The following is a 27397-nucleotide window of genomic DNA, read 5'->3' on the forward strand; positions in this document are numbered from 1 at the left end:
ACTTTTGAATTTGTATATTCCTAGGCCTACTATTAGCTAAATTCATACCTCTAAATTATCACATGTGTTTACATGCAGTAAAAGGGCAAAAGGTTCCACCTATTGTAAATTTCTATATTTCACATTCTCATCAAACACTGTCATTTATTTAATAAGCTAAATTTATAATCACTGGAAGTTATTTATACAGTTTGAATTATTTTACAAAATTATTTTTCTCTTTCACTTTCAAAAATATAATTAAAATACTCTTCATATAATACCAACCAATTATAAAAGTAACAGTGAATAGTGACATCAAGAAACCAGTGAACTAATTGTTGAAACAGATGTATGAAATTGAACATCAATATCAAGATTTATTCAATTGAGAATAAGTAATGAAGAAGCAAGACAGGAAGATTGTTTAAAACTTTTAATTGGTGATTTAACTTTACAGTATTTAAAATATCAAGATTTTTCTCAATTATTTAATACATATCATTTTACCTCAAGAAATATATTTGTGGAGAAGACTACCAAAACTTTTGGGTGAGATCAAACTGAACTTGTACTTTGCTAAATACTCACATTCCAAAATTTCTATTGGCTTTTGCCATTTTGAACTTTTACCTAAATTATAATTTTACTAAATTCAAAATTTGAACTTTCTTCTATTCAAAAGTGTAAATTGAACTGTACATAACTTGTGATGAACATTAGGCTTATGCCTATACAACATCACATAAGCCTACTTTAAGCCGGCACATTCCTAGTACCCTGAGATTATGAGTTTCATCTAAATTTATAACCCTACTTATTTGTACAATTTGACTAATAAAAGGTTTATATGTATTCATCACCTTGGACATTTATTTACCAAATGAAAGATAAAAGAACTTTACACGTGGACCTGTTTCCCTCTCTTCTCATAGCATTTTAGGATTGCAGATACATTAATGTAATTGCCAAAGACAGTTCCCACACTCTGCACTGCTAGCCTTACTACTCCCTTCACCATTTACTATGTCATAGACCTGTTTCCTTCCTTTCTCATAGCATTTAAGTATTACAGATACATTATTTATCTAACTGCCCAAATGGTTCACTCTGCACTGCCAGCCTTTACTACTTCCTTCACCACTTCCCACGTCGTGGGGCCTGTTTCCTCCCCTTCTCATAGCATTTTAGTATTGAATATACATTAATCTAACTGTCACAGACGGATCTTACACTATGCTGATGCTCATACTTTAATACTACTTCCCAAGCCACATCCTACGTCGTGGACCTGTATTCATAACTTTCCATAGGATTTTAGTATTTTAGATACGTTAATCTAATTGCCACAAACATTCCCACACCCCTGTACTGATAGCCTTTACTACTTCTTTCACTATTTCCGTCGTGGGCATGCTTCCATCCCTTCTCATAGCATTTCAGCATTGCAGATACATTAAAACTGCTACAAACGGTTTCCAGTTCCCACACTCCACACTGCTCACCTTACTACTTCTTTCACCTCTTCCTACGTCGCGGAACTGTTTCCCTCTCTTCCCATAGCATTTTAAGATTGTAGATACCTTAAACTAATCGTCATGAACAGATCCCACACTCCGAAAAACTCGCCTTTACTACTTCCTTCACCACTTCCTACATCGCGGACCTGTTTTCCCCCCTTCCCATAGCATTTTAGGATTACAGATACCCTAATCTAATGGTCACAAACAGTTCCCACAGTCCGGACTGCTTGCCTTTACTACTTCCTTCGCCACTTCCTACGTCACGGACCTGTTTCCCTCCCTTCCCATAGCATCATAGGATTGCAAATACCTTAGTCTAATGGTCACAAACAGATCCCACAACCCGAACAGCTCGCCTTTACTACTTCCTTCACCACGTCGTGGACCTGTTTCCTTCCCTTCCGATAGCATTTTAAGATTGCAGATACCTTAATCTAATCGTCATAAACAGTTCCCACACTCCGGACAGCTCGCCTTGACTACTTCCTTCACTACTTCCTACGTCGCGGACCTGTTTTACTCTCTTCCCATAGAATTTTAGGAATGCAGATACCTTAATCTAATCGTCATAAACAGTTCCCACACTACGGACAGCTCGCCTTGACTACTTCCTTCACCACTTCCTACGTCGCGGACCTGTTTTCCTCCCTTCCCATGGAATTTGAGGAATGCAGATACCTTAATCTAATCGTCATAAACAGTTTCCACACTCCAGACTGCTCGCCTTTACAACTTCCTTCAGCAATTCCTACGTCGCGGACCTGTTTTCCTCCCTTCCCATAGAATTTTAGGAATGCAGATACCTTAATCTAATCGTCATAAACAGTTTCCACACTCCAGACGGCTCACCTTTACTACCTCCTTCACCACTTCATACGTCACGGACCTCAAGCTAGTGTCGTCATTTGATTATATTTATGATCCATACAGTTTCTATTCTAATATCTGTGGAATAATGCTATCAGCTATTTCTTTCTCTACTTCATTCAAACACTGAGCTAAAATTATAACTGGAGGTAGCACTGCCATGGCAGAAGTCTGTCAAAAGCGAGTCGCTGATTTTGTTAGGTTGGTATAGCAGTAAGTTTTATTACCATAGCAATAACATGGCTTCTTATAACTAGGTTGGTATAGCAGTGAGTATTTTTGTCATACTTGAATACTTTTAATACTTTAATAATTTTCTTTGAAATGGCGAACATACAAAGTAGGTATTTTAAGCCAAGTATAATAATAGTTATAGCAATAATATGGCTTCTTATGGACACCCACCTCACGCAAACATGGCGGCTGGCGACACCCATCTTTGACATTCAGTGCTACCTCCAGTTAGAATTATAGCTCAGTGCATTCAAAAGTCAACAGCCGATCATATGTCTTTGTTCAGTCAAGTTGTCTTTGTTTCACCTATTACTTTAAATGCCTTTGTATTTAACATTCCATCATATGACCATTATCCATTGTTGGATTCATTCATCGGGAATCACCTCTCATAATAACATGCTCTCATTATTTCTCTCATATATTAAATCTTTTATACCAAAACCCTCGACCTTTTACTCTTAATCTTATAATAACACCGCACATTTTTGGTCCTTTCGAGCCGCACATTTTTGGTCCTATCGAGCCACGGATTATACATTAGTGCGACTTTTTTCAAGTTAATTTAAATGTCTCGGTTGAACGTATTTCATCCAACGTGAAGCCGCCAAAGACAATACCGCATCGCCATTTTGAACTTTTCATCTACGTCACGATACAGTCCACACTCCTCTCATTCCAAGTGTTCAACATCGTCATCGTTCTGCTAGTTCCGCTCCGCATTCATCACTTCATTTAGATTTCGTCTACAACTTCAACTTCAAACGTCAAACGTCAAGAAACTCAAAAGTAAGGTTATGTGTTCAGTCAAGTGTCTTTGTTTCATCTATTAATTTAAATGTCTTTGTATTTAACATCCCATCATATGACCATTATCCATTGTTGGATTCATTCATCTAGAATCACCGCTCATAACAACATACTCATTTTTTCTCTTAATAAATTATTCTCTTTATACCAAAACCTCGACTTTTTCCTCTTTTTAGTATAATTACACCGCACATTTTTGGTCCTTCGAGCCGGATTATACATTAGTGCGACCTTTTTCAAGTTAATTTAAATGTCTCGGTTGAACGTATTTCATCCAACGTGAAGCCGCCAAGGACAATTAATACCGCATCGCCATTTTGAACTTTTCATCTACGTCACGCTACAACAGTCCACACTCCTCTCATTCCAAGTGTTCAACATCGTCATCGTTCTACTGTTCTGCTAGTTCCGCTCCGCATTCATCTCGACTCGACTTCATTTCGTCTATATCGCATCGCAACGTCAAACGTCAAGAAACTCAAAAGTAAGGTTATGTTTGTACTTCGAAGACAACTCATCTCATCTCATCGTAAGTTCTAACAATAAATCAATACCTACAAGAAAATAATAAAGAAACCCTGACTTTATTCCTCAGTCGTCCTTATCCTCAAATTACTCCATCCATTTACAATAACTAGACTACTTACTTAAGTTAACTCATTGAACGATCAAGGCCTAACTTTCAAAATGAGATTTTCAACATTTTCTAATAGATGCAAATTGCAATTAAATAAATTAAATACCATCAGTGAGTATATTCAATCATGCCCATCAGAAATTACAGAAGCTCAAACCGCTAAACTTAACCTTTATTTGCACGAAGCTAAAACTATTTCTGCCAATTTTGAAGCTAACCTTGATAAGCTTCTTGATGTTGATCACAATACTAACGTTTTTTCTGACAATGAAGAAGCTATTTTGAAGCTCCAGAACGACATAACAGAACTATCAATAAACATCCAAACTGAAATTTCTCTTCTAATTCATAACTCTAATAATGAACACTTGTCAAATAACTCAGTAACATCAAACCCAACCTCTAGGCCTACTCCTAGCGTTGTAAAATTGCCCAAGCTAGAACTGAAGTCCTTCAATGGTGACACTAAAACATGGATATCCTACATTAACCTTTTTGATACTACTATCCACAACAATAGTAGCTTATCCCTTGTTGAAAAACACCAGTACTTGATAAGTTCACTTGAAGGCGAAGCCTTACACCTAATCAAATCCCTACCGATCTCGTCTGGCAACTATACAGTAGCCTATAATGCCTTACGGGAAAGATACCACTCGAAGCGTAGGCTAATCTCTGTCCACCTCAGTAAAATTGTCGATTTACCCAATATTAATGAAAAATCTATCAACAACCTCAGATCATTTTTAAATGAGTTCAATGAAAATGAACAAGCTCTTAGTGTTCTTGACTATAATGTCATGGAAGACAACTACCTACTAAGTATGTTGATCTTACGAAAAATTAATTCCAACCTCTGTCAAGTTTTTGAATCAAAACGCATAAATTCTTCTGATTTTCCTCAAGCTAGTGAAATAATCAAATTCCTCAAAGATTTTTATAACAACAGTGAAGATGCCTCTCTCTGTCACGCTCCACAAGTAGCTCCTCTCCAAATATCCAACCCTCACCAAGTGCCACGTCAAATTGATGAATCATTTCAGTTTCAACATCCTCCTATGGCTTTGATCTGTACTTCAAATGATTTTAAATGTTTTTGTTGCCATAAAAATCACAAAATATACAGTTGCCCTGTCTTTAATAATAAAACTCCTCAAGAAAGGCTTAAAGTTGTACGCGACTTCAAACGCTGCACAAATTGCCTTGGTAATCACTTTGCTAAACGCTGCAAGTCTACTAATACTTGTAAGACCTGTTTGAAACTTCATCACACACTCCTACATTTTTTGAAGCCTACTAAGCCTATGGCTGATAACAGAAATAACTCCAACCAAGAACAAAAAGAAGCAATAGCAAACTCAAAACCTTCGAAACTGACAGCTGTAACTCCTGACCATTTTCTTATCAACTCTTCTCTGACAACTGTTCCTGACCCAACAAAGATCTCACCTCTTATTGATAATGTACCTCAAAACATCACCCAAAGCCTATGCTGCCGTTGGAGTCAAGAATATTTTAAGACCCCTCATCAGCGTTGTTTCAAGTGGAACCTCAAGAAAGAAAACCTCAATGTGTAGAACTTGTTTGTTAAAACACACCAGCTCCTCCTAGCTACAGACCAGCTGGATCCTCATTCAAGACCATCATTCAAAGTGTCTTCATACCATTAAGCTGCATTCTTTAAATAATTTTTCAACCCACTCTGGTCAATTCTCATAAACATTTTATATTTTTTCAATTTCTCTTTTGTTGAACCTTGTTGGTTCAAAGGGGGCGGTATGTTCAGTCAAGTGTCTTTGTTTCATCTATTAATTTAAATGTCTTTGTATTTAACATCCCATCATATGACCATTATCAATTGTTGGATTCATTCATCTAGAATCACCGCTCATAACAACATAGGCTACTCATTTTTTCTCTTGATAAATTATTCTCTTTATACCAAAACCTCGACTTTTTCCTCTTTTTAGTATAATTACACCGCACATTATGTTTGTACTTCGAAGACAACGCACCGCATCTCATCGTAAGTTATCAAAATAAAGCATTATCAACATGAAAATAATAAAGAAACCCTGATTTTATTCCTCAGTTGTCCTCATCCTCTAATTACTCCATCCAATTACAATATCTCGACTACTTACTGAACTCATTGAACGATCTAGGCCTAACTTTCAAAATGAGATTTTCAACATTTTCTAATAGATGCAAATTGCAATTAACTAAATTAAATACCATTAGTGAGTATATTCAATCATGTCCTTCAGAAATAACAGAAGCTCAAACCACTAAACTTAACCTTTATTTGCAAGAAGCTAAAACAATTTCTGCCAATTTTGAAGCTAACCTTGATAAGCTTCTTGATGTTGATGACAATACTAACGTTTTTTCTGACAATGAAGAAGCTATTTCAAAGCTCCAGAACGACATATCAGAACTCTCAATTAACATTCAAACTGAAATTTCTCTTTTAATTCAGAACTTTAATGATGAACACTTGTCAAATAACTCTGTAGCATCAAACCCAACCTCTAGGCCTACTCATAGCGTTGTAAAATTGCCCAAGCTAGAACTGAAGTCCTTCAATGGTGACACTAAAACATGGATATCCTACATTAACATTTTTGATACAACTATCCACAACAACAGTAGCTTATCCCTTGTTGAAAAACACCAGTACTTGATAAGTTCACTTGAAGGCGAAGCCTTACACCTAATCAAATCCCTACCGATCTCGTCTGGCAACTATACAGTAGCCTATAATGCTTTACGGGAAAGATACCACTCGAAGCGTAGGCTAATCTCTGTCCACCTCAGTAAAATTGTCGATTTGCCCAATATAACTGACAAATCCATCAAAAACCTCAGATCATTTTTAAATGGGTTCAATGAAAATGAACAAGCTCTTAGTGTTCTTGACTATAATGTCATGGAAGACAACTACCTACTAAGTATGTTGATCTTACGAAAAATGAACTCCAACCTCTGTCAAGTTTTTGAATCAAAACGCATAAATTCTTCTGATTTTCCTCAAGCAAGTGAAATAATTAAATTTCTTAAAGACTTTTGTAACAACAGTGAAGATGCCTCTCTCTGTCACGCTCCACAAGTAGCTCCTCTCCAAATATCCAACCCTCACCAAGTTCCACGTCAAATTGATGAATCAATTCAGTTTCAACATCCTCCTATGGCTTTGATATGTACTTCAAATGATTTGAAATGTTTTTGCTGCCATAAAAATCACAAAATATACAGTTGCCCTGTCTTTAATAGTAAAACCCCTCAAGAAAGGCTTAAAGTTGTACGCGACTTAAAACGCTGCACAAATTGCCTTGGTAATCAGTTTGTTAAACGCTGCAAGTCTACTAATACTTGTAAGACCTGTTTGAAACTTCATCACACACTCCTACATTTCTTGAAGCCTACCAAGCGTATGGCTGATAACAGAAATCACTCCAACCAAGAACAAACAGAAGCAGTAGCAAACTAAAAACCTTCGAAACTGACAGCTGTAACTCCTGGCCATTTTCTTATCAAATCTTCTCTGACAACTGTTCCTGACCCAACAAAGATCTCACCTCTTATTCATAATTTGCCTCAAGACATCACCCAACGCCTATGCTGCCGTTGGAGTCAAGAATATTTTAAGACCCCTCATCAGCGTTGTTTCAAGTGGAACTTCAAGAAAGAAAACCTCAATGTAGACCCTGTTTGCTACGCCAATTCCTCCTAGCTACAGACCAGCTGGATCCTCATTCAAGACCATCATTCAAAGTGTCTTCATACCATTAGCTGCATTCTTTAAATAATTTTTCACCCCACTCTGGTCAATTCTCATAAAAAGCTGTTTATATTTTTTGATTTTCTCATTTTCTCTTTTGTTGAACCTTGTTGGTTCAAAGGGGGCGGTATGTTCAGTCAAGTTGTCTTTGATTCACCTATTACTTTAAATGCCTTTGTATTTAACATTCCATCATATGACCATTATCCATTGTTGGATTCATTCATCGGGAATCACCTCTCATAATAACATGCTCTCATTATTTCTCTCATATATTAAATCTTTTATACCAAAACCCTCGACCTTTTACTCTTAATCTTATAATAACACCGCACAGTCTTTGTTTATGTGTCAAATACTGCTTCCATAAGGATTACATTGAAACTTTAAGACCCAGTGCGGCGGATTCCTGAGAGATTTTTTTAACGCCATATAGATGTTGGCACTCACCGATATGGTCTTTATCACCATGCAAAATTTGAAAACGATTGATTCAGCCGTCTAGGAGGAGTTTGCGTATTAGGAAAAGCATAAGAGTCGACGTATAAGAGCTTCGCTCGCTCCGCTCAAAAACTTTGGAAGCCCATGTTTCGTAGCCCAAGGGAAATATAATAACAGGAATACGCCTAGAAGTTAACCAGGTATATAACCAACCTTCATACAAAATTTTATTTCAATCGGTTCAGTGGTTCTTGCGTCATAAAGTAACAGACAGACACACACACACGCACACACACCATCTCATTTTTATATATTAGTACAGAAGATAATCGTTTAATTTCTGAGCAAAATGGTACAAATCTCACTTCCGTAAAAATCATGATTAAAATGTTGTTGTAACTATGTCATTTTCCCATAAAACATTTTTGTAAAAGAGCCGGGTTTGATTAAAATTAATTTGTTATGGTCCGTATAATTCTAAACAAAATAGTGCAACCCCCATTGCTGAAACAATTACGGTTCGAAAGTAATTGCAAATTTTGTGATTTTCTCTATGTAATATCACATACCTAGTTACTCCCACCACTTTACGAGCTACTGGGAGAAAGTACAGTGTGTGTCAGACTGCTCATACCGTTTATTAGACTTGGAACCTCTTATAAGCATCATGACATTTAATTTACTTTGTACTTACACCAACAAATTTGACCGGTCTGTATAATATATATATATATAATAAACATTTGGACAAATTGTGTTTTTTCCCTCTAGGGACATCACAATGAACCTGGTCCCGTGTCCAGGTCTTACCGTGCCACCTACGCTAATAGCTACTTCCTTATAGGAAAATTTGTTAAAAGAAACCCCAACCCAGATACTGTGAAAAAAAACTGTGCAGGTTAGATAAGCTGAACCATGGTAAATAAGAATTCATTCATAAGACATTAATGTTTGTTTATTATTATATTTCATTTATTGTTGCACATGTAAGAAGTATAAATGTTATAACAAGTTATTAAAATATATTTTCAAATGACTATTACAAATTAAATGCTTTGTTTGGTTGTTATTTTGTGCATATTTCAGGATAAGCGTTTTATTCCAGTTTTACATTAAAACCAACGATTATTATTCTTATGTAATTAACTTACCATTAAAAAAAAAATAAAAAGAGTATTGTATGGTTTGTGTAATAAAGTAACTGTGCAATTATTTAAACAAAAGTCTTAAATAGATTTGTAAAATGTTCTTAAATGTAAGTTCACAATGTAGAAATGTGCCTTTAGTTGTATAAGTCTATTTAGCTATTAATTAAAATTATTCGGAGATCAGTCTGGAAATTGGCACATCAGATTCTGTACTGGTAGTTACCCAAACTTCAAACTGACCAAACACTTTTGATAAACTCAAATATAAGTCCGTAAAGAAATACTAAAGCTATGTGAAAATACATAAAGGAACCTCTAATTTTATCTATGTAAAATTAGCTAAATAAACATAAAAGCTATTTTACTTGGTTTTTGTTCCAACAAAGTACTTTATTGTTGATAAAGTAGAGGTGATTTTATTTAGGAAAACATTATAAACAATTACGGTTGTAGATAAAATAGCCAATAATGTGTGGCTTACAAGTAGTGTAGAATTACACAGGTATGGGGCATACTAACATCTATTATATTATTAAAGTGATACAATCAAATTTTATGTAAACGGTTAAGGCCATTTATCAAGTGAAAATATAGGCATATGGCTTTTTAAAATGAAGCTCAGAGTGTGCAGATTTGCCGAAAAGTATTGATATGGACGAACTCCCTAAGGGCTCTGCTCCACAGGCTGATTTCCAAAGGGCTACTACTTGCATGTTTTGGAAGTTAAAGTTATTCGATTAATTTAGTGAACAACCAAATCCAATGCCAATGCAAGGCCAATGCAATTGACAATATAGTTTGTTTGTTTACATTTTTGTTTACTTATTTTATTATTTAGTTTTGTGTTCTTAAAAGAGGTTCGGTAAGTGGACAGTAACCTCTTTCTATATAACCTATATAATAAAAACAAATCATTCATAATATAATAGGCAGACCATGATATGACGATCCAATGCCTTTTATCAGGTGATGATAGCTTAAAAGATAGTACTTACATTAAATCTACAACATATCAGAACTAATGTCTCAGGTTAGGACTGAATTAACTATTCAATAGATTGACCAGAACAAAGTGAAATCTATTTGTTGTACAAGTCCTCTATTTGTATATAACCTTCGATAGAGAGAATAAACCCATCGATGTTCTTCCTACTAAATATGTGTAGCATGAGTAATCTTATTGTGCTTAAACTATCAGTATATCCTTGCAAACAGCCTTTAGGAGTGGCCAGGACCGGATTTCCTAATAGGCCCGGGCCTATGGGCGCAGCTCCCAAGGGGTGTACAGCCATGAGAATAAAATAAAAATGCTTTAATAGGCTACCTAAAAACTAAAATAAATAGCCGTAAGTAAACATATCTTGGGAAATTATTTTGAAAATCAGGCTAGTAGAGTTAAAACTTCTAATTAATTAATTAGAATTAATTAACGTGTAGTGTATGTAGTTTTTTTAGTACCTAGACTAAAGGTTTATAGGGAGGTAATTTTGACCAGTCTAAGGGGTGGAAAGACTATTGGGCCTAGTGGCGCCATAATTAAATCCGGCCCTGGGAGTGGTATATTAATTTTGGTACATCAGCAAGTCAAGCTAGACTTTTAATTTGTAATCTTAATTTCTTTTTTGATTGTAAGAAATAGTTGTTTAGACTTTTAATTTGTAATCTTAATTTCTTTTTTGATTGTAAGAAATAGTTGTTTTGACTGTTCAATTCTAATGCATTGAACTGATCACGGTCTTTGCACAACACAATCAAAGACTCGAACAAAGCTTTCCGAGTAGAACATTTTGCACACAGCTGCATTGTTGTCAAATGTTTGTTCAGGCACTTTAAACTCTGGATTTACTGCTACCTGCAACAATGAAAATACATTTTAGCAAAATTTCGCTATACAAAGAATAAGCCATTACCTTAGGTCTCATGGTAAGACCTACCCCCGTTTCGGGAAGATCGTAATTGATTGAAATATTATTTAGTCATTTATGATTGAATTACAACTAACTATCAAAATTTGACAAGCTTCATGAAAAATAGTTTTGACAAACACAGTTTGAAACATTTTGTATGTTGTACGTTACGTGAGTTCTTTTCAAGACATTGACAATACAGTATTTATAATCATTTAAGTGGCTGTTAGCAGTATAAAAAAATAATGAAGTAGAAAAGATGCAACTAAATCCCTAATAAATTATTAATAAGCCTTTGGTTTTAGTACTCAAAAATTTGTAGAACCATACATTCCATCCCCATGTTAATTGTGTAGCCTAATATAATCTATAGAATAATAATTGGCGTAATGAGTTGAATTATATAAAAGGCAATGAATTATGGATTTTCAAGTCTTTGCTGACAATCTTTGACACAGTGCTGTCTTGTCTCTCACCTTGAAAGTGTACAAGCCGGGGTTGAGCTCCGTGATGTCAATCCACTGACAGTCGATGTTGTAGCGATAGATGTCGCTACAGTTTACGGAGATACCTTGATCCCCAAAGTTGGCACAGACGTAGCCCGGAGCCACCCCTGGGAGACATTCGTTGTCCTCGAGACAGAACGAGGCTTTGTGACCCTCGGCCACCTTCACGTTGTTCACATCCACAATGTCAAATGTGGCAAACACCTCCATGCTGTGGTAGTGCCTGTGCAGTCAAATACACTCAAACCAATTGTAAATTTTGTGTTGTAACATGAATGAAACTATGTTTAGTCTTTCTTTCAATGTTTGGAGCACACAAATAATATATATGCAAAAAAATTGTATATAATTAATTTAGCTCGTATAAGTAGTATTGCCAATAAGGATTTTTTTTAATAATAGGCCTAAATAAAACATAATTTTTATATATTTAGTGCCTACATATATTATTGAATTTACAGATGAAATTGAGCATTAAAGACGGCAGACATAACTAATATGATCAAAGCATCAAGGACAAAAAAAATGTAATAGTAAATACAGTATGTTGCATTGCATTTTGATGTATCCAATAGTCAATGATTCTACTCTACAAAAATATCAACGAACAACATAATATCATAGACAAATCTATATATTAATACCCCCGCCACAGCAAACCTGCAGACTTAGCGAATTTCCATTTGCCTGATTGGATTTAAACTAAAATGTCTCCTTAAAAATATCACATTTATTCCCTATTAAGCAGAATTAGTTTAATGAGTACTTAGGTTTGCTGCAACAGGGATAAGTTTTTTTTTAATGCAAAATGTTAAAAGGTACTGTGTTTTAGTAAGAAATTACTGTATTTTCCAAATTTGATCAAAATATGTTCATAAACAAGCAAACTACAGCAGCTGACTTATTCTCCATAATATGGTTTAAAAAGAAATTGTGAAATTTTGTGTTTTTAGGGTCAAAAATAGGAAAACCCTATTTTTACCCCATAAAACCCCCCATAAACCCCCGTTCCCATAGTCCGATCATGCTGGTTCGCGAACTCATTCAAGTTTATCCCGCCTTACACCTTCAAACCAAATTTGATCAAAATCGGACAAAAATTACTCAACTTATCGTGCGGATGGACACACACACACACTCACATATATATATGATATATATATATCATATATAAATATATACACGGCCGCGCCCGGGAAGCCAGTCACATAAAATATACACTGGAAGTCAGTCAGTTGCACCCCCCAATATATTTCAAGACTATGATATATATATAATATATGTTGGTAAATATCTTAAGCCTAGACATATCTGAACGTATATATCTCTTTTTTTCTTAAAAATACTAAAATATAATTACGTAAAAAATGCTATGCTAATGCAGTCACCACCGCATTTGCATGGGAAAGCCAGTCACGTAAAATTTGTGCTGCTAAGCCAGTCACTATATATTTTACCGCATACCACTGGAATCCAGTCACTGAAAATCCACCCGGGTATCCCGTCACTTCAGTCACTTTCACTCCTGCCCTTCTACTTTGTGATATTTATTTGTTCTACAAGCTTGAAAATCCGCACCTCAAACAAATGGATTATGCTTCAGGCATTGAGCACTCTCATAACCCATCTTTCGCACTTCATTTTAATTAGTTGTCTTCAAGATTACTTAACAATTACTATTCTACAGATTAAATACCTAAATGTCAATGTAATCTTTGGTCGTCTTAATAGTCGTCCTGGCAACTGTGGATACAAATATGTACCGTACTAATTCGCAAGCGTAAGGTGGGACGTTATTGCTTTATAGTAGCACAATTAGGCCTATTGTTGAGTCCTTGGAGGCAAGCAGCCATCTTGGATGATTTCAAAAAGCTGCAAAATTTATCGTCCAAAAATATTTTTCAAACACCAAAGTGTTTATAATTTAAATAGCTAGTATACTGTGGGATTAGAAATGTTCTTTGTAGTTTTGAATTATTCTCCAAGGGAGTCCATAAAATAAGTTAACGGTCACGGTCATCTTGGAAAAAGGCCAACTAAAACGAAAACAATATCCTGTGTTGCGCGGGCCGTAGCACACAAATAGTTTTCCCGCCTCAAACAATCAAAGGCGTGTGGAACAAGGCAAAATTCTTGTCTCTTTTGTGGCGAGAGGTAGGGGCGAGCCTAACGGGTTCCATTGATGGGCTACCCGACTACCGACCGACCTGGGGTAGCGACTAGCGAGCCAGTGGATGGTTAAAGGTTCTGCCGGTTATTTCCATCTTATTGCTGGTTCTCGAGCTTTTGAGCTCGTTGTACAGTGAAATATTACTTCCCTATTTTATATAGCCACAATCAAAGCGATTTTTACAAGAAAGAATGAAGATATAGACTCAGTGATGTGTGGTTACTTAATTAAATCATGTTCCTTGATTGTTTACCCTTTTGTAAGAGCCAATAATCAATCAACTTATATTTCTTTATTTTTCGATTTATTATCTATATCAATTCAAGAGGTAGCCCTGTACCTGGTTAACAAATATACCGATTACATTTAACGTGTTTTCTTTGAGTTACGCCCCATGGGATTCCAAAGTTTCACAATGTTTACATTTTTGAAGAATGTAGATAACAGAATGTTTAACGAAGTCAGCTTTAAATGCTGTCAATAAAGTTCTTTGATTTTGCGGTCCAAAAGGTAGAAACTATTCGAATTGTGAAACTTTTAATTTTTGCTACGAGCCTGTTAATTGGAGATTGTGACTTTCTTAATTTAAGGAAGTAAACGTATTAACATGACGTGTTTGGAGTGGGATTTGAAATATGTGACGTGTATCAAACTTTTTCTCTTCAAAATCCTCTCCGATGTAAAACACAGGTACGGCAGCTAGGTTTATTAGAATTCAAAAGTTTTTTAATTGTCCTCCAATGTTTAGAAAATATTTTTCGATCAAGTTGTTTAATGAATAAATAATTGTTTTGCCAAATTATGTTTCGAAAACAGGAACTAAAAATAGATCAGGAAATAGATATTTTAGTTCAGAAAACAAAGCCAATCAAATAGGCCTACGTACTTTTTAAATTAAAACACTGGTCAGATGGTTTTTAACTTTGCTTTTTATTTACTTCAATAAATTTCTAATAAAAATCACCACAGGTACTAATCTATATAAATAAAATTAGAGTTTTGTCTGTACATTGCTCAGAATCATCAACTTTTAGATTATTTTTACGTTTTAAACATTCAAGAATCCGAAAAAAGTTTCATCTCAATTCCGTTACTATCTCAATCATCAATTATTATCTCAATTCCGTTGTTGTCTATCTTCCGTCTGTCACGGTCCAAAGGCCATTTTACGCGGCCTTCTCCTGAAAACGAGAGTACCTATCAAGATCCTCGAATCATTTTAATGTATTCACTGGATTGGCGAAAGTGTCTTTAGCTATTAAAATATGGCCTCGCTACTTTGTAAAAAAAACTTACGGACGTTTAAAACCCAATTTTGTGCGATTTTTGTCAAGTTTTCTCACAATGTTTATCACATAATCATCATATGAAATAGCGAACAGCTGTTCGGATCAAGATTATTTTTCTCTAGCTGTCACTGATATGTTTACATTGAATATTGTTTACAAATACCGCAATCATTTCAGATCAAGTTTCAAAAGCAAATCCAAACCAAGTTGGATTAAAACCGTTTTTCCTTACATAACGGATTTAATTAATCGGAAGTGCAATAATGTGTAGGGTAACCGTAAATGAAAATAGAGCTTCTTTGTGTATAGAATTTCTATCGAGTTTTGGGTTTATACCCGGGGAAAAGACTTTGACTCAGTGTTCTATATGCCTGGGAAACTTACATTTTTTACATAAGCGTTACCAATAGCTTACATATAAGGTTTCAACTCGTTGACGGCACTTCAATGGTGGTTGTGTAAAGTGTTTAGAGACAACTGCAGTGGGTGATTGTAACAGAGGTTTACGGATTATGCTCAAATCGTGTTTCTAATGTGTCTTCTCAACGCTATGTGCTGCTCGCTGGACCATACGTCCAACAGACCAATTATCCATCTCTTGGGTTCGTAGGCTTAAACAATTATTCATAAGTTGGTAGCACATATAACTCAGTGTTCCGTACGGACAGGCCAAGAGCACCTTTGATAGTGAAATTTCCAACCTGAATGTTTAATGGCGAGGTTGAGGTATAGTATTTTAACTATATTTTGTTTGGTTAGTTAGGTAAGGTTAACCTAACCTAACTAACCAAACGATATATGGAATTAAACAATCGAATAATCAATATTACTAATTTAGTTGTTTGTGCCAACAGATATGGAAGTGGGGAAACGGACAACCTTTCCCAGGGTTAAAATTGACCTGCGAATTTCTGGCCTGTTTTGCAGGGATGGACAACCTTTCCCATCACTAATGAGGGGTCGGGGTAGGACAGGTTGGCCGCCCCTGCTGCCAGGATTATCATCGAGTTTGACGATGGGTGACAGGGGATGCAATGGATTATATTTCTAGCATTTGCACTGCGATGCACTGGAAGATAATATTATTTCCCTTAAGGAATTGTTAGCGTTTACGGATTTTATTTGTGATATTTTTTTATGCGATTTGAAAAAGGAAAAAATCGAACAAAAAGTCAAATCAATTATTATCTAAATATACTAGAAACGTGAGCTATTAATGACTTTAAACAGTGTTTAAATATATTTTTCCTACAGTTACTTAACAATGTACATGTTCTCTCACTGATTTGAGAAAGCAAAGTGGCTAATTCGCTCATCAGTGAGACAATGTTAACATTGTCTCACTCTAATTACTTTGTCTCACTCCAGATTTGCAACGTGAACGCACGAAATAGTGAGCGCGTAACATGCAGACAAGGTTGTATGCGCGCGAAATACGTTGGCAGCACTGGCTGTAAATCAGCTGGTCAGCTGTTGTACTGTTGTATTTGTCACTTCACATTAAATGTTATATTAAAAGTCACTTCTGTGTAAAAATATGTTACGTTTATTCACTAATTTATTTGTTTTATGGTAACCGTAGGAAAAATATAATGTGCAACTCGAGTGCAAAGTACAATTGCCTCACTCGAGAAACCATTCCTCACTCGCCTACGGCTCGTAAGTAAGGATTTCTCTCGAGTGAGTCAATTGCTCACTTTGCTCACTAGTTGCACAAATAACTATCGTCCCACAGTAAAATATTAAGTCTATTTTACGTGTGTAATGTTCAAAACGTTTGACTGCACTAATGACGTTTAAAACTTTAAATTAACATAAAAATAGGATAATGCAGATCTTGTATGGAAATGAGACAATTTATCTTAATTGATTTTGTAAACACATTTTATATTAGACGTATTATTCATATTATCCTCTTTTATACGGTAGACCTAATACAAGCTATTTAGGTCTTGAAGTTTTGAAAGACTTATTGTAAGCTATAGCATCTTTTTTATCAAATGAAATATATCACTAACTTCCAATAACTAAGGACAGGTGGTGTATAGGCCGTAGCACAATCTGTGAGTGGCTTATTCAATTATGTTCAATTTTATAAAAAAATGCTACATTTGGTGCATATTCATAACATTTCTACTTCATTATCAACATACTTGTTATTCTGTAAAATATACATTCACGTATCCTCTATATTATAAATTTTGTTAATTGTAGAAACACTAGTATGAATAGTAAGTTGACATAAGATCTTAATCTGTTAAAACACCTATGAAATCGTCATACTTATCAATTTTATAAATGCAAAATGTTAATAACGTATCTATTATGAAGTTGTGTCCTATGAAATTTAAGTAGCAAATAAATACCTCGCCATGCATACCTGCAGACTAAGCTAATTTCCGTGTGCCTCGTAGGATTTTAAATTAAATCTATTTAAATAACATTAGGATTAACAAGTACCTAGGTTTTTTGCTACAGGGAGGGTAATAAAGTGTTTTTTGTAAAATATTAATAGCCTCGTAAAAAAATAAATTTGCCAAGTAAAAAATATATCAATAAATATATATCAAAATATATCCATAAACAAGCAAACTACATCATTTTACAATATTCTCTATAATAATTACGTAGGAATTTTAAAAACTCATTTTTTTAACTTTCTTCGTAAATTAAAAGTAAATTAAAAAGCCTACATTCACTAACTTAATATAGGCCTACTTTACCAAGGTTTTCACAATGACTTGATTGTTAAGAAGCGCAATGAGCAAGCTGACAATTAATTTTTTAGTCCCTGCAACATATTGTGTTCTCCGTGTTTGATTTGTAGTCCTGGTGTTTGATTCCGGAAACGCTAAGATATTCCTTAAAAGTATTGTTACTTGTATTCGAAGCTTATGTTGCAGCCTAGAAATATCAATTTTATGCATGCTTCAGTTAAGTACTGGTATCTTATGATTACCTACTTTCAACCCCTGTCCCAGGTTCTACTAGTATAGGGTCGGCCATTAAATATTTTGGCTAGGGCGGCCAACCTGTCCCAGCACTAATCCTCATGCACCCGTGTGCTCCCACTATCTCCGCGTTCCGCTATCTCCGAACCCAAATCTGTCCCGATATCTCCGAATTCTTGAGTGACCCTTATAATCCAGTCACTGACTGCGTTGTTAGCTGTCATTGCATCCACGGCTGCGAAGCCCCGTGGATGGAAGATTTGATGAAAATTTAACCCGTGGGTTAGGTTAGGTTAGGTCAGGTCAGGTTAGGTTAGGTTAGGTTAGGTTAAGTTAAGTTAAATTAAGTTAAGTTAAGTTAGGTTAGGTTAGGTTTGAACGGAAAGTCTTAAAGCAGGAAGTAACCGAGGATTATAGGGGTCACTCTGAAATTCGGAGATAGCGGTACACGGAGATAGCGGGACGCGGAGATAGCGGGAGGTAACCCATGCACCCTGGGACAGGTTGGCCGCCCCCGCAGAAATATTTTACGACCGACCCTTGGCCAGGAGACCCTGGGAAAGGTTGTCCTACAATCATGGAAGTGTACCCCTCATAGATCTATTACGCATTTTTTTTTTACTTGAAACTGTCAGATACTGTATTTGTTTGTATATAATAGTTTGGCTAGCATATCTGAAAATATGCAAACCAATAGTTTTTCTTTATTTAGGAAGGTTTCAACTGACCACTAGAGGATCCCCGTGCGTAGAACGGGCACACAGCTAGTAATTAATATTTAATTAATACATCTTATCTTACTAATATTATAAATGTGAAAGTTTGTGTGTTTGTTTGTTTGTTTGAAGTTCAATCACGCATTAACTACTGGCACAGAAGATATACTGTTTTAAATGTATAAATAATTTGTCATATTGTGCGAATCTTGGTGATTTGAATTTGGTGATTTGCTTTTTTCTGCTGTTTAGGTGCAGTGGTAGAACATTATTATGGATATGCTAGATGTTTTATACTATATTATACCGTAAATTAAAGAAACGACACGACGAGTGTCGTTGTCAATAATGTCGTCTGATTCTGACTGATGTCAGATGTTACACTGAATCGGTCACAGGGATAATAATTAGTTGTAACCTACCACTAGCTTACCTAACTAAGTTTGAGTGTTGCTATTTGCAGTGTGAGATGATTGCACTGGACAGTTTAGCTATCTATTTCAGAAAAATAAAGTTTAAAATAAATCAAATTCTAGGATCTGTTCTTAAGTTGTGGCCGTTTTGAGATGGATGCTTTCAGAGTTCAGTTTAGCCTAGCCTGAACAACTGGATTAGTAGCTTGACTTAGTGGTTCATCCATGTTTAGTTTATAAACACTAATCAATGCCTAATCTAGATTATAGGCGCCTTATTCTACTCTGTTTTAAAACTAATATACATAGGCATAAGCTTTAATTTTTGTATTAAATACTGTGTGCATCATTAAGGTAACTCCGTTAGGTTGCTTTTTATAAATAAATAATTTCATAAATCACTGATACCCTATATCATCTAAGTGTGCTCAGTACATAATGACACTCTCTCAAAAAAGTACTAATCCTAACCCAAAAAAATATAGATAGGTAGCTTTAGGCCTACAGAGGATGAGTGTTTATATTTATATCACTTATATTTATATGTCTGTGGTTAGGTTTTGGTTATGTTTGCCTTAAGATGGCTATAAGCTTAGGACTAGATATCAAATAAACTTCCAATTAACTTAAAGTGCAGCCTAGCCCTAATTTGTCAGTGTCAATGAAATAGTGCAATATCAAGGACAACCAAACTTGGATATACAACCATGTTTATACCTAAGGTTCCTTTTTGGTACTCACCAACAAGGATCAACCGTAATTATTTTCAGTCAGAAAGTGTCCTGAGTTTCCGGAAAATTGTAACTTATTACATTTTAAAAATTGAGGGTAAATTAAACGTTTCGGTTCTGGTTTTGGAGCGAGTCCAAGCTCTTGCAGTGACTAATACTTCAAAGGAAGGAAGGTGGGAAGATTTTCATACTACTAATAGCCTTCTTTGAATTCAGCGTGAAAAATACTGGGTAATTTCTATAGTTTCGGCCATTTAGGGGAACCAAACAAATTTTTAAAAACTCTTCTATCTCATCATTTCAGTAAACTATGATATTATTATTTGAATAGAAGTTAAATGTCAAGAAAAAAAATACCGCAAATTATTATTTTTGGGATAGCATTACATTGACCAAGGAATACTCTCAAAGTGTAAAGTTTCCCGAACAAAGCTTGGTCCCCAGCTACTTGTCAAACAACGCAATAATGTACGTTATTTCATAAAATTTGTACCTGAGAAATGTACAAATGGAAAATGCATTTCTCGTAAGTGTAAGCAAATCTTAAAATGATAGGATTTGTAATGATACGATCTTAAAACGAGCAATTCAGTATTCTTATTCAAAACACCAAACACCCGCCACTGGATCAAAATATGCCCGCACGGCGCAATCCGGCACGGTGGGAAGCCCCTCTCGTACAATTTAAATTACGTACATAAGCCAAAAAAAAAAAAAATATGATTTAGAACATTTCACTTTTTGTATACAGAATCCACTGTTTTTAAACTAACCTGACCAAAAAATAAAATAAAGTAGTAGCCGACAAAAAAAGTTCCGTGGAAATTTGCTATGTCACGTTTCATAAAACATTAAAAATAATCAAATTTATTTGAATATTTAAAATGAAAAGTACCGGGGGACCGAGCCGTGGCTCAGTATGTATATTTCGATTGTAAAAGCAATATAAAGGAAACTCGTGTTTTCTTTATAACTAATTTCGGCTTTTATTGTTTAAGTTTCAGTGGAATTTTAATTTACTATGATGTAACTTTAAATGGACAATGCAACACATTAATTTATTTTAATCTTACACATTTCTGTTATTGTAAATAAATCATAGAAATAAAAAAAATAAAAGTAGTATTTTTTTAAATACGTTCCTAATGAATGAATTAATATGCGATCACAGGTTAATACAGTAGCAATCAACTACACAGAATTAAAACAGCACAGTGTATGTAAGGGTGTGATTTATTTCTTGGTACTAAATTAAGTCATTCTTCAAGTATAAGTAAAACTTCAGCATGGGCATACTCTCTAACGTACTATCATATGATGGATTAGCTGAAGGCAGATAAGTCCGATTCAAGCTTATATTGCTTACTATAAAGATTGTTGTAATACAATTAACTTTAACTAGTGGTCGTCCAGTGGTCGAAAACTCGACCAAAAATACGTAATGTACAGGTTTCAAATGATTTAGGCCAAAAACTTTTTTCCCCGTGTGAGTAACTAAGGACTTCTGGATAGTTTAAATATGATATTTATATGTTACTTACTCAGGAACAATGCCGTTCCGGGACACTATATAAATGGACGTTAACGTGATTATAAATTTGCATTTTACATAGTCAAAATACAATAGGTATTGCGCAACCGTGATATGTTAAGCCATTAACTTTGGTTTACTAATAAAAACTACACCGTATGCTTACTCAAACAAAACAAAACTTGCTTACTGTAGAGCAATAAATCACGTAAAGAACAAAACAAAATGAAAATGTAGACTAGAAGACTACTGATACCGTAGTCATCCTAGGCTACTACTACATGATGTTTCAGAACAGAAGTATGGGGATAAAAATATTAAATAACTCATAAAACACCATAAAATCATAGTACTGTACTTAAGTCTTTCTTGTAATAATAACAATGATAAAAATAAGATAAAAATGATGTAAAACACCTCTTATTATTTCTCTTTGTTCTATTCTTTCTTTGGTTTCTCTACATCCACAAGTTGTCATGGTTACTAATCACCCAACGACCCAACCACAAAATATTGTAGTGTTGTGACAGCATACAGAAGCAGACGATTGTCAGTATGTCAGTGTCAGTGCAAGATTGTCAGTCTGTAGGTGCGAGCGTATAGGTTGACCTTGACGATACTGATCGATATTTCTCCGTTTTGCTTCCATCTTATTTTTGTTAAATGAACTGTAATCCTACTAATATTATAAATGGGAAAGTTTGGATGTATGGATGTATGGATGTGTGGATGTATGTTTGTGACAAGTGAACGCGAAAAATACTGGTCGGATTGGGCTGAAATTTGGCATGATGATAACTCACATTCCCGATTAACATATAGGCATATTCTTATTTCAAAAATCATTTCGGGCTCCGCCCCAGTGGCTCTGGAGTTTCCCATGTTAACCTTATGAGAAATGGAATTATTGAATCTTAACAGCTGTTTCAATTAAACAAGTTGGTTCTGTTCTATGATGTTCAATAGCATTAAAGTTACAAGGATTACCAACAGGGTGCAGCACTATTATTTCTTTTACATTTATGACAACAGCTAATTCGCAACCAAAAGGTGAGTGAGCGTAGCGAACGAACTTCAACATGGAGGCGAGTTATCGTAGTGAACGAGCTAATCTGAAGGCAAGTGAGCGCAGCGAACGAGCTCCAACCTAATGGTGAGTGAGCGTAGCGAACGAGCTCCAACCTATAGGTGAGTGAGCGTAGCGAACAAACTTCAACCAGGACATGATTGAGCCATGCGAACGAGATAATCTTGAAAATTAAGAAGCCAACCGGGGCAAAGCCCGCGGGTTACAGCTAGTATTTCAATAATTGGGAACCTACTGCACATAAAAATTACCGTAAATAGTTAAATATATCGTTCATATCGAAATATAAGACTGAAAAACACAGTTAATAAAACATTTTCTTGGGATTTGTGAGGTTATATAATATATAGGCATCATGATGATGCGACTCCAGTTAAGCGAGGTTCTACTGTATTTGCAAGTTAAAGTTACAAATAGAAAACCCATTATATGGTTTGTATTCAATGACCGATGTATTATACAAAATAAATTATAACTTATTTTGATATTAATCAGCAGCATTTATTACAGCTTGCAGCACTTATTGGTATATATAAATATCCCAGTTACTATTAGTAAAAAAAAATAAAACACAAAATTGTGTGGCCATTCAATTTTTATAAACACAGTGTTAAACATTTGACTCTGCAGAATACCGGATGGTAAAGAGTGTTTGGTTTCAAGAAAATAAAATAAAAAATAGTTTAACCTGCTTTACTATTTATTTTGAAAAATAATGGATAGGAAACCATAAGGATAGGTATGGGATTGAACTGAAATAATTGCAGGAAAACTTAAATAGTAAAGTCCACAATCTGTACATTGTTAGAGAGCGAGAGAGAGAGAGAGATAGAGAGATAGATTTGATAAGGAATCTGAAAAGTAAACAAATAATCGTTTCTGGCGTTCGTTATATTGTACCCCCCTCCCCCCCCTATTTTCACTCGTGACCACTTTTTGTTGCTTCCTTATCATTCATCCGTCCCAAAATATAATTCCTGTAATAGTTTGTTTGTAAAATTGAAATTATTATAAAAATATTTTATCTTTCGAGTGTAGTTTCATGGTTATTCTTATCAGATAGAATAATATCGTTGTCATATGTAATAGTTACTCCTTCACGTTACGCAATTGCGTAAAAAACAGTTCCAGTATCTCGGACAAGATTCACGTATATTTCTCGAGATAAAGAAAATCCGTATAGTTCCCGGTCCGTGGAAACACTGTAAATACTAGGATAAAAAATATTGTATAAAGGAGAAGTTGACTAAAATTTCAACTGAAGGTAAAAAAAAATCAAAATAACTTAAAATATGAGATGATGAACGGGTAGGATCAAGATTCAACCAATTATAATTAATTAATATTCGACGATCCTTATTAGAGGTGCATCATATTTATTTGGAGTATGAACATGTTTAAACATTAACACGTAGTTAATCACTATCCCAACACAAATAGTAACAAGGAGTAAACGAAGGTTACAAACCGCTGGGTTTTACCGCTACAAAGTAGGGTAGGGTGCCGTACTGGCTACACTACTCCACGATAGAACACACGATGAGACAGTCTCCGCATTGGTATTGCAGTTACGCTTATCGACACAGGCAGCAGCACCGGTTTGCTGTTTTCATACGTATAAAGTGCACGGGAAGCCATACCTGACTGGCTTATGGGAGAGCTGACTGGCTTTCGGGCGGGTGACTGCCACACCGAGTAAATTACCAGCGCACTGACTGCCAAACCGGGTGGGCACAAAAGTATATATATATATATATATATATATATATAAATTTGAACGAATGGTGTTTTTGGCCTCTGGGGACATCAAAATGAAAAAGTAAATCGGTCCCGGGCCTAGGTCTTACCATGAGACCTACGGTAATAGCTACTTCCCTATAGGGAAATTTGCTAATACGCAAGCAGTTTTCTTTTCACAGTCATAACTCGATAACGGCATGACGGATTTTAACGTTTGAGGTGTCAAATTAAAGGTATTTTCACGTAGATATGCAAATGCGTCTCAAAATATTAAGAAAGGACATCACTTAAGTACAGTTAAGGGCTAAAGTTTGGGAACGGTGGTGCTATCTGTTGACATTAGATCAAACCATCAAACTCAATTCCCTTTGTTTACACAACTATAAATTATATTATATCGGATGCTAGATCAAGCATTGACAACAGACACTCAGCTAACTTGTTGCTGGAACAAGCCTTACATGTGGCACTGATGGAACTCCCAGAGGTGTTTTGGCACAGAGGGACGGAAGTCTGCTGTTCCGGCATTCAGGATCCTCGCAGTGAATCTGAGAAGTCTCCGGGACTCCAGGTGCCAACTGTAGGGCTGCTCCTGTTGGATCTTGTAAGCCTGGAACCAACACTTTCAGGGTAAATATAAGTGTTACTAGTAATGTGTCTGAGCAAGGGTGCTGCTGATTTTATTAGCGAATTTCCCATATAGGGAATAAGCTATTACCGTAGTACTCATGGTAAGACCTGGACCCGGGACCGATTTTTTTTTTCGTTTTGAGGTCCCTAGAGGCCAAAAACACCATCCGTTCAAATTCATATATATATATATATATATATATATATATATGTGTGTGTGTGTGTCCGTTAGCGCGATAACTCGAGCAAAAATGATCCGATTTTGATGAAATTTGGTACAAACGTGTAAACCTACGTTTATTCGAACGAGTTCGCGAACTAGCATGATCGGACCATGGGAACAGGGGTTTATGGGGGCTTTTATGGGGTAAAAATGGGTTTTTCCTATTTTTGACCCAAAAAACATAAAATTTTGAAATTTCTTTCCAAACTATTTAGTAGAGCTTAAAAAAACAAATAATTTAGTATATTGAAGCGTTATAATGCGCCTAATAGTTACGGAGAAAATTCCAAAAAATTTTTAATTTAAAATTCCCATGTTATTCTTATGGAGAATAAGTAAACCGTTGTAGTGTGCTTGTTTATTAACATATTTTGCCCAAATTTGGAAAATGTTTTTATTTCTTACTAACTATTAACATTTTACATAAAAAAAACACTTTTACCCTCCCTGTTGCAGCAAACCTAAGTATGTGTTAAACTGATTCTATTTAAATAGGGAACAAATGTGATATTTTTAGGATATTTTTAAAGGAGACATTTTAGTCTAAATCCAATCAGGCAAATGGAAATTCGCTTAGTCTGCAGGTTTGCTGCGGCGGGGGTATTATTGAGGTGTGATAGATCATAATCTGCGTAAGCCGATTGAGAGACGATTGGCTTGAACTTGTTTACATGAGGCAATGAGGGGCGCCTTCCTCTTGTCTCTCCTCTTGGTACCCCGATGAGAGCTCTTGATACACTTAGTCGAAACTCGTTTAGAAGTAGAGGTTTTCCCATGTCTGTGGAATTTGAGTTGAATATGACCAATGCATTGACTACTGTTGTATCCAAGAAGTGAAAGAAAAGTCTATGCCACCACTTTTTTGATTTTCTGTCGATGGCATACGCAGATTTTAGCATATCAGCCTTGTCTACATAACCCATGTGGTTGTTGTAATCCTTTACCAAAGAAGGACAATTCACCACTTTTATTGATCCGTCATGCTGCTTCCTGTTGACGGTGCTTCGTTCATTTGGGTTGTGGTAATTAGACACGAAATTTATTCCTTTTTTGTCCTTCCATCTTACAGCTACAATTCCTGCTCTTGTTGACATGAAAGAGAATTCGCCATGTTCCATGAGTTTACCGTCTGGAAACATTCATTAGGGAAAAATACTCTGTCGTAATTTATAGTACCACATGCTTGAATGTGGTTCTGTTGTAGGTATATCATCAAAGGAATTGAGTTGAAAAAATTATCAAAATACACTCTGTAATTTTTTCCTATTAGTTCCGTAGTCAGGTCTGTGACAACTCTTTGGCCCAAGGCTGTTTCAACTTTGTTCTGCTTCTTCCCTTCGTATACCTCGAACTTCGATACATATCCTTTATCATCAGCCCTCACCCAAATTTTGTAACCACGCTTTGTGGGTTTATCAGGCATGTACTGCTTCAAAGAGCATCTTCCCTTGAAGGGGACCATGCTCTCATCGACCGATTGGTATTCAGATGGGCAATACGAGGTTTTGTAGTATTCTGAGAGTTTGTTCAAAAGCGGCCTGATTTTATAAAGTTTATCATAATCAGGGGAACCTCGAAGGGGCATATCATTGTTGTTGTTTATATGGGGATTGTTCAGCATCCAACCAAATCGGTTTACAGACATGGCTGAAGCTATATATGAATCTCGAAGCTCAGGCATAGAGGACCAATAATCTCTGTATGATGGCAATTTCTTTATCCCCATGAGAATATTTATTCCAAGAAAGACTTTCATTTCTCTTTTGTCCGTTGGGTTTCTAAGAACACCACCCCCATTTTGCGTTGCATAAATGTTGGTTTGATATACTAACAGTTCAACTAACTCATCAGTAAAGAGAGCTGAAAATGCATCAATGGGATTTTCTGTTTCTACCTGAGGACCTGTAAGTTCATGAAAACCCTTTAGAGCACGGTGGGATCACTGTGATCCCACCTTATTTTTCTTTTATTACTAGTTCTTGCACAGTGGGACAAGTGTAATCCCACCATCAGGCAGTGACTAGAGCTTCACTCTAGCGGATTTTCATAGATACTACGTCAATATTCACTATTTTACTGGACA

At 35.5% G+C, this 27397-nt stretch overlaps 1 protein-coding gene across 1 annotated transcript in view; it reads right to left on the reverse strand.

The window, feature by feature from the left end:
* Nucleotides 1-9228: 9228 nt before the first annotated feature.
* The window catches only part of LOC128984939 (lysyl oxidase homolog 2), a 103243-nt gene continuing 85074 nt past the window's right edge, over nucleotides 9229-27397 (reverse strand). The window contains exons 8-10 of the mRNA XM_054404311.1: nucleotides 24923-25071; nucleotides 11804-12056; nucleotides 9229-11272 (exon numbers count right to left, since the gene is read on the reverse strand). Of these exons, the coding sequence (XP_054260286.1) occupies nucleotides 11150-11272; nucleotides 11804-12056; nucleotides 24923-25071 (525 nt within the window). The 3' untranslated portion in view covers nucleotides 9229-11149. The remainder of the gene's footprint in view (nucleotides 11273-11803; nucleotides 12057-24922; nucleotides 25072-27397) is intronic.

This window comes from Macrosteles quadrilineatus, unplaced genomic scaffold (genome assembly GCF_028750875.1).
Source record: "Macrosteles quadrilineatus isolate MER2022 unplaced genomic scaffold, UCM_ALF_1.0 Scaffold_1__1_contigs__length_201487025, whole genome shotgun sequence".
Taxonomy (NCBI): domain Eukaryota; kingdom Metazoa; phylum Arthropoda; class Insecta; order Hemiptera; family Cicadellidae; genus Macrosteles; species Macrosteles quadrilineatus.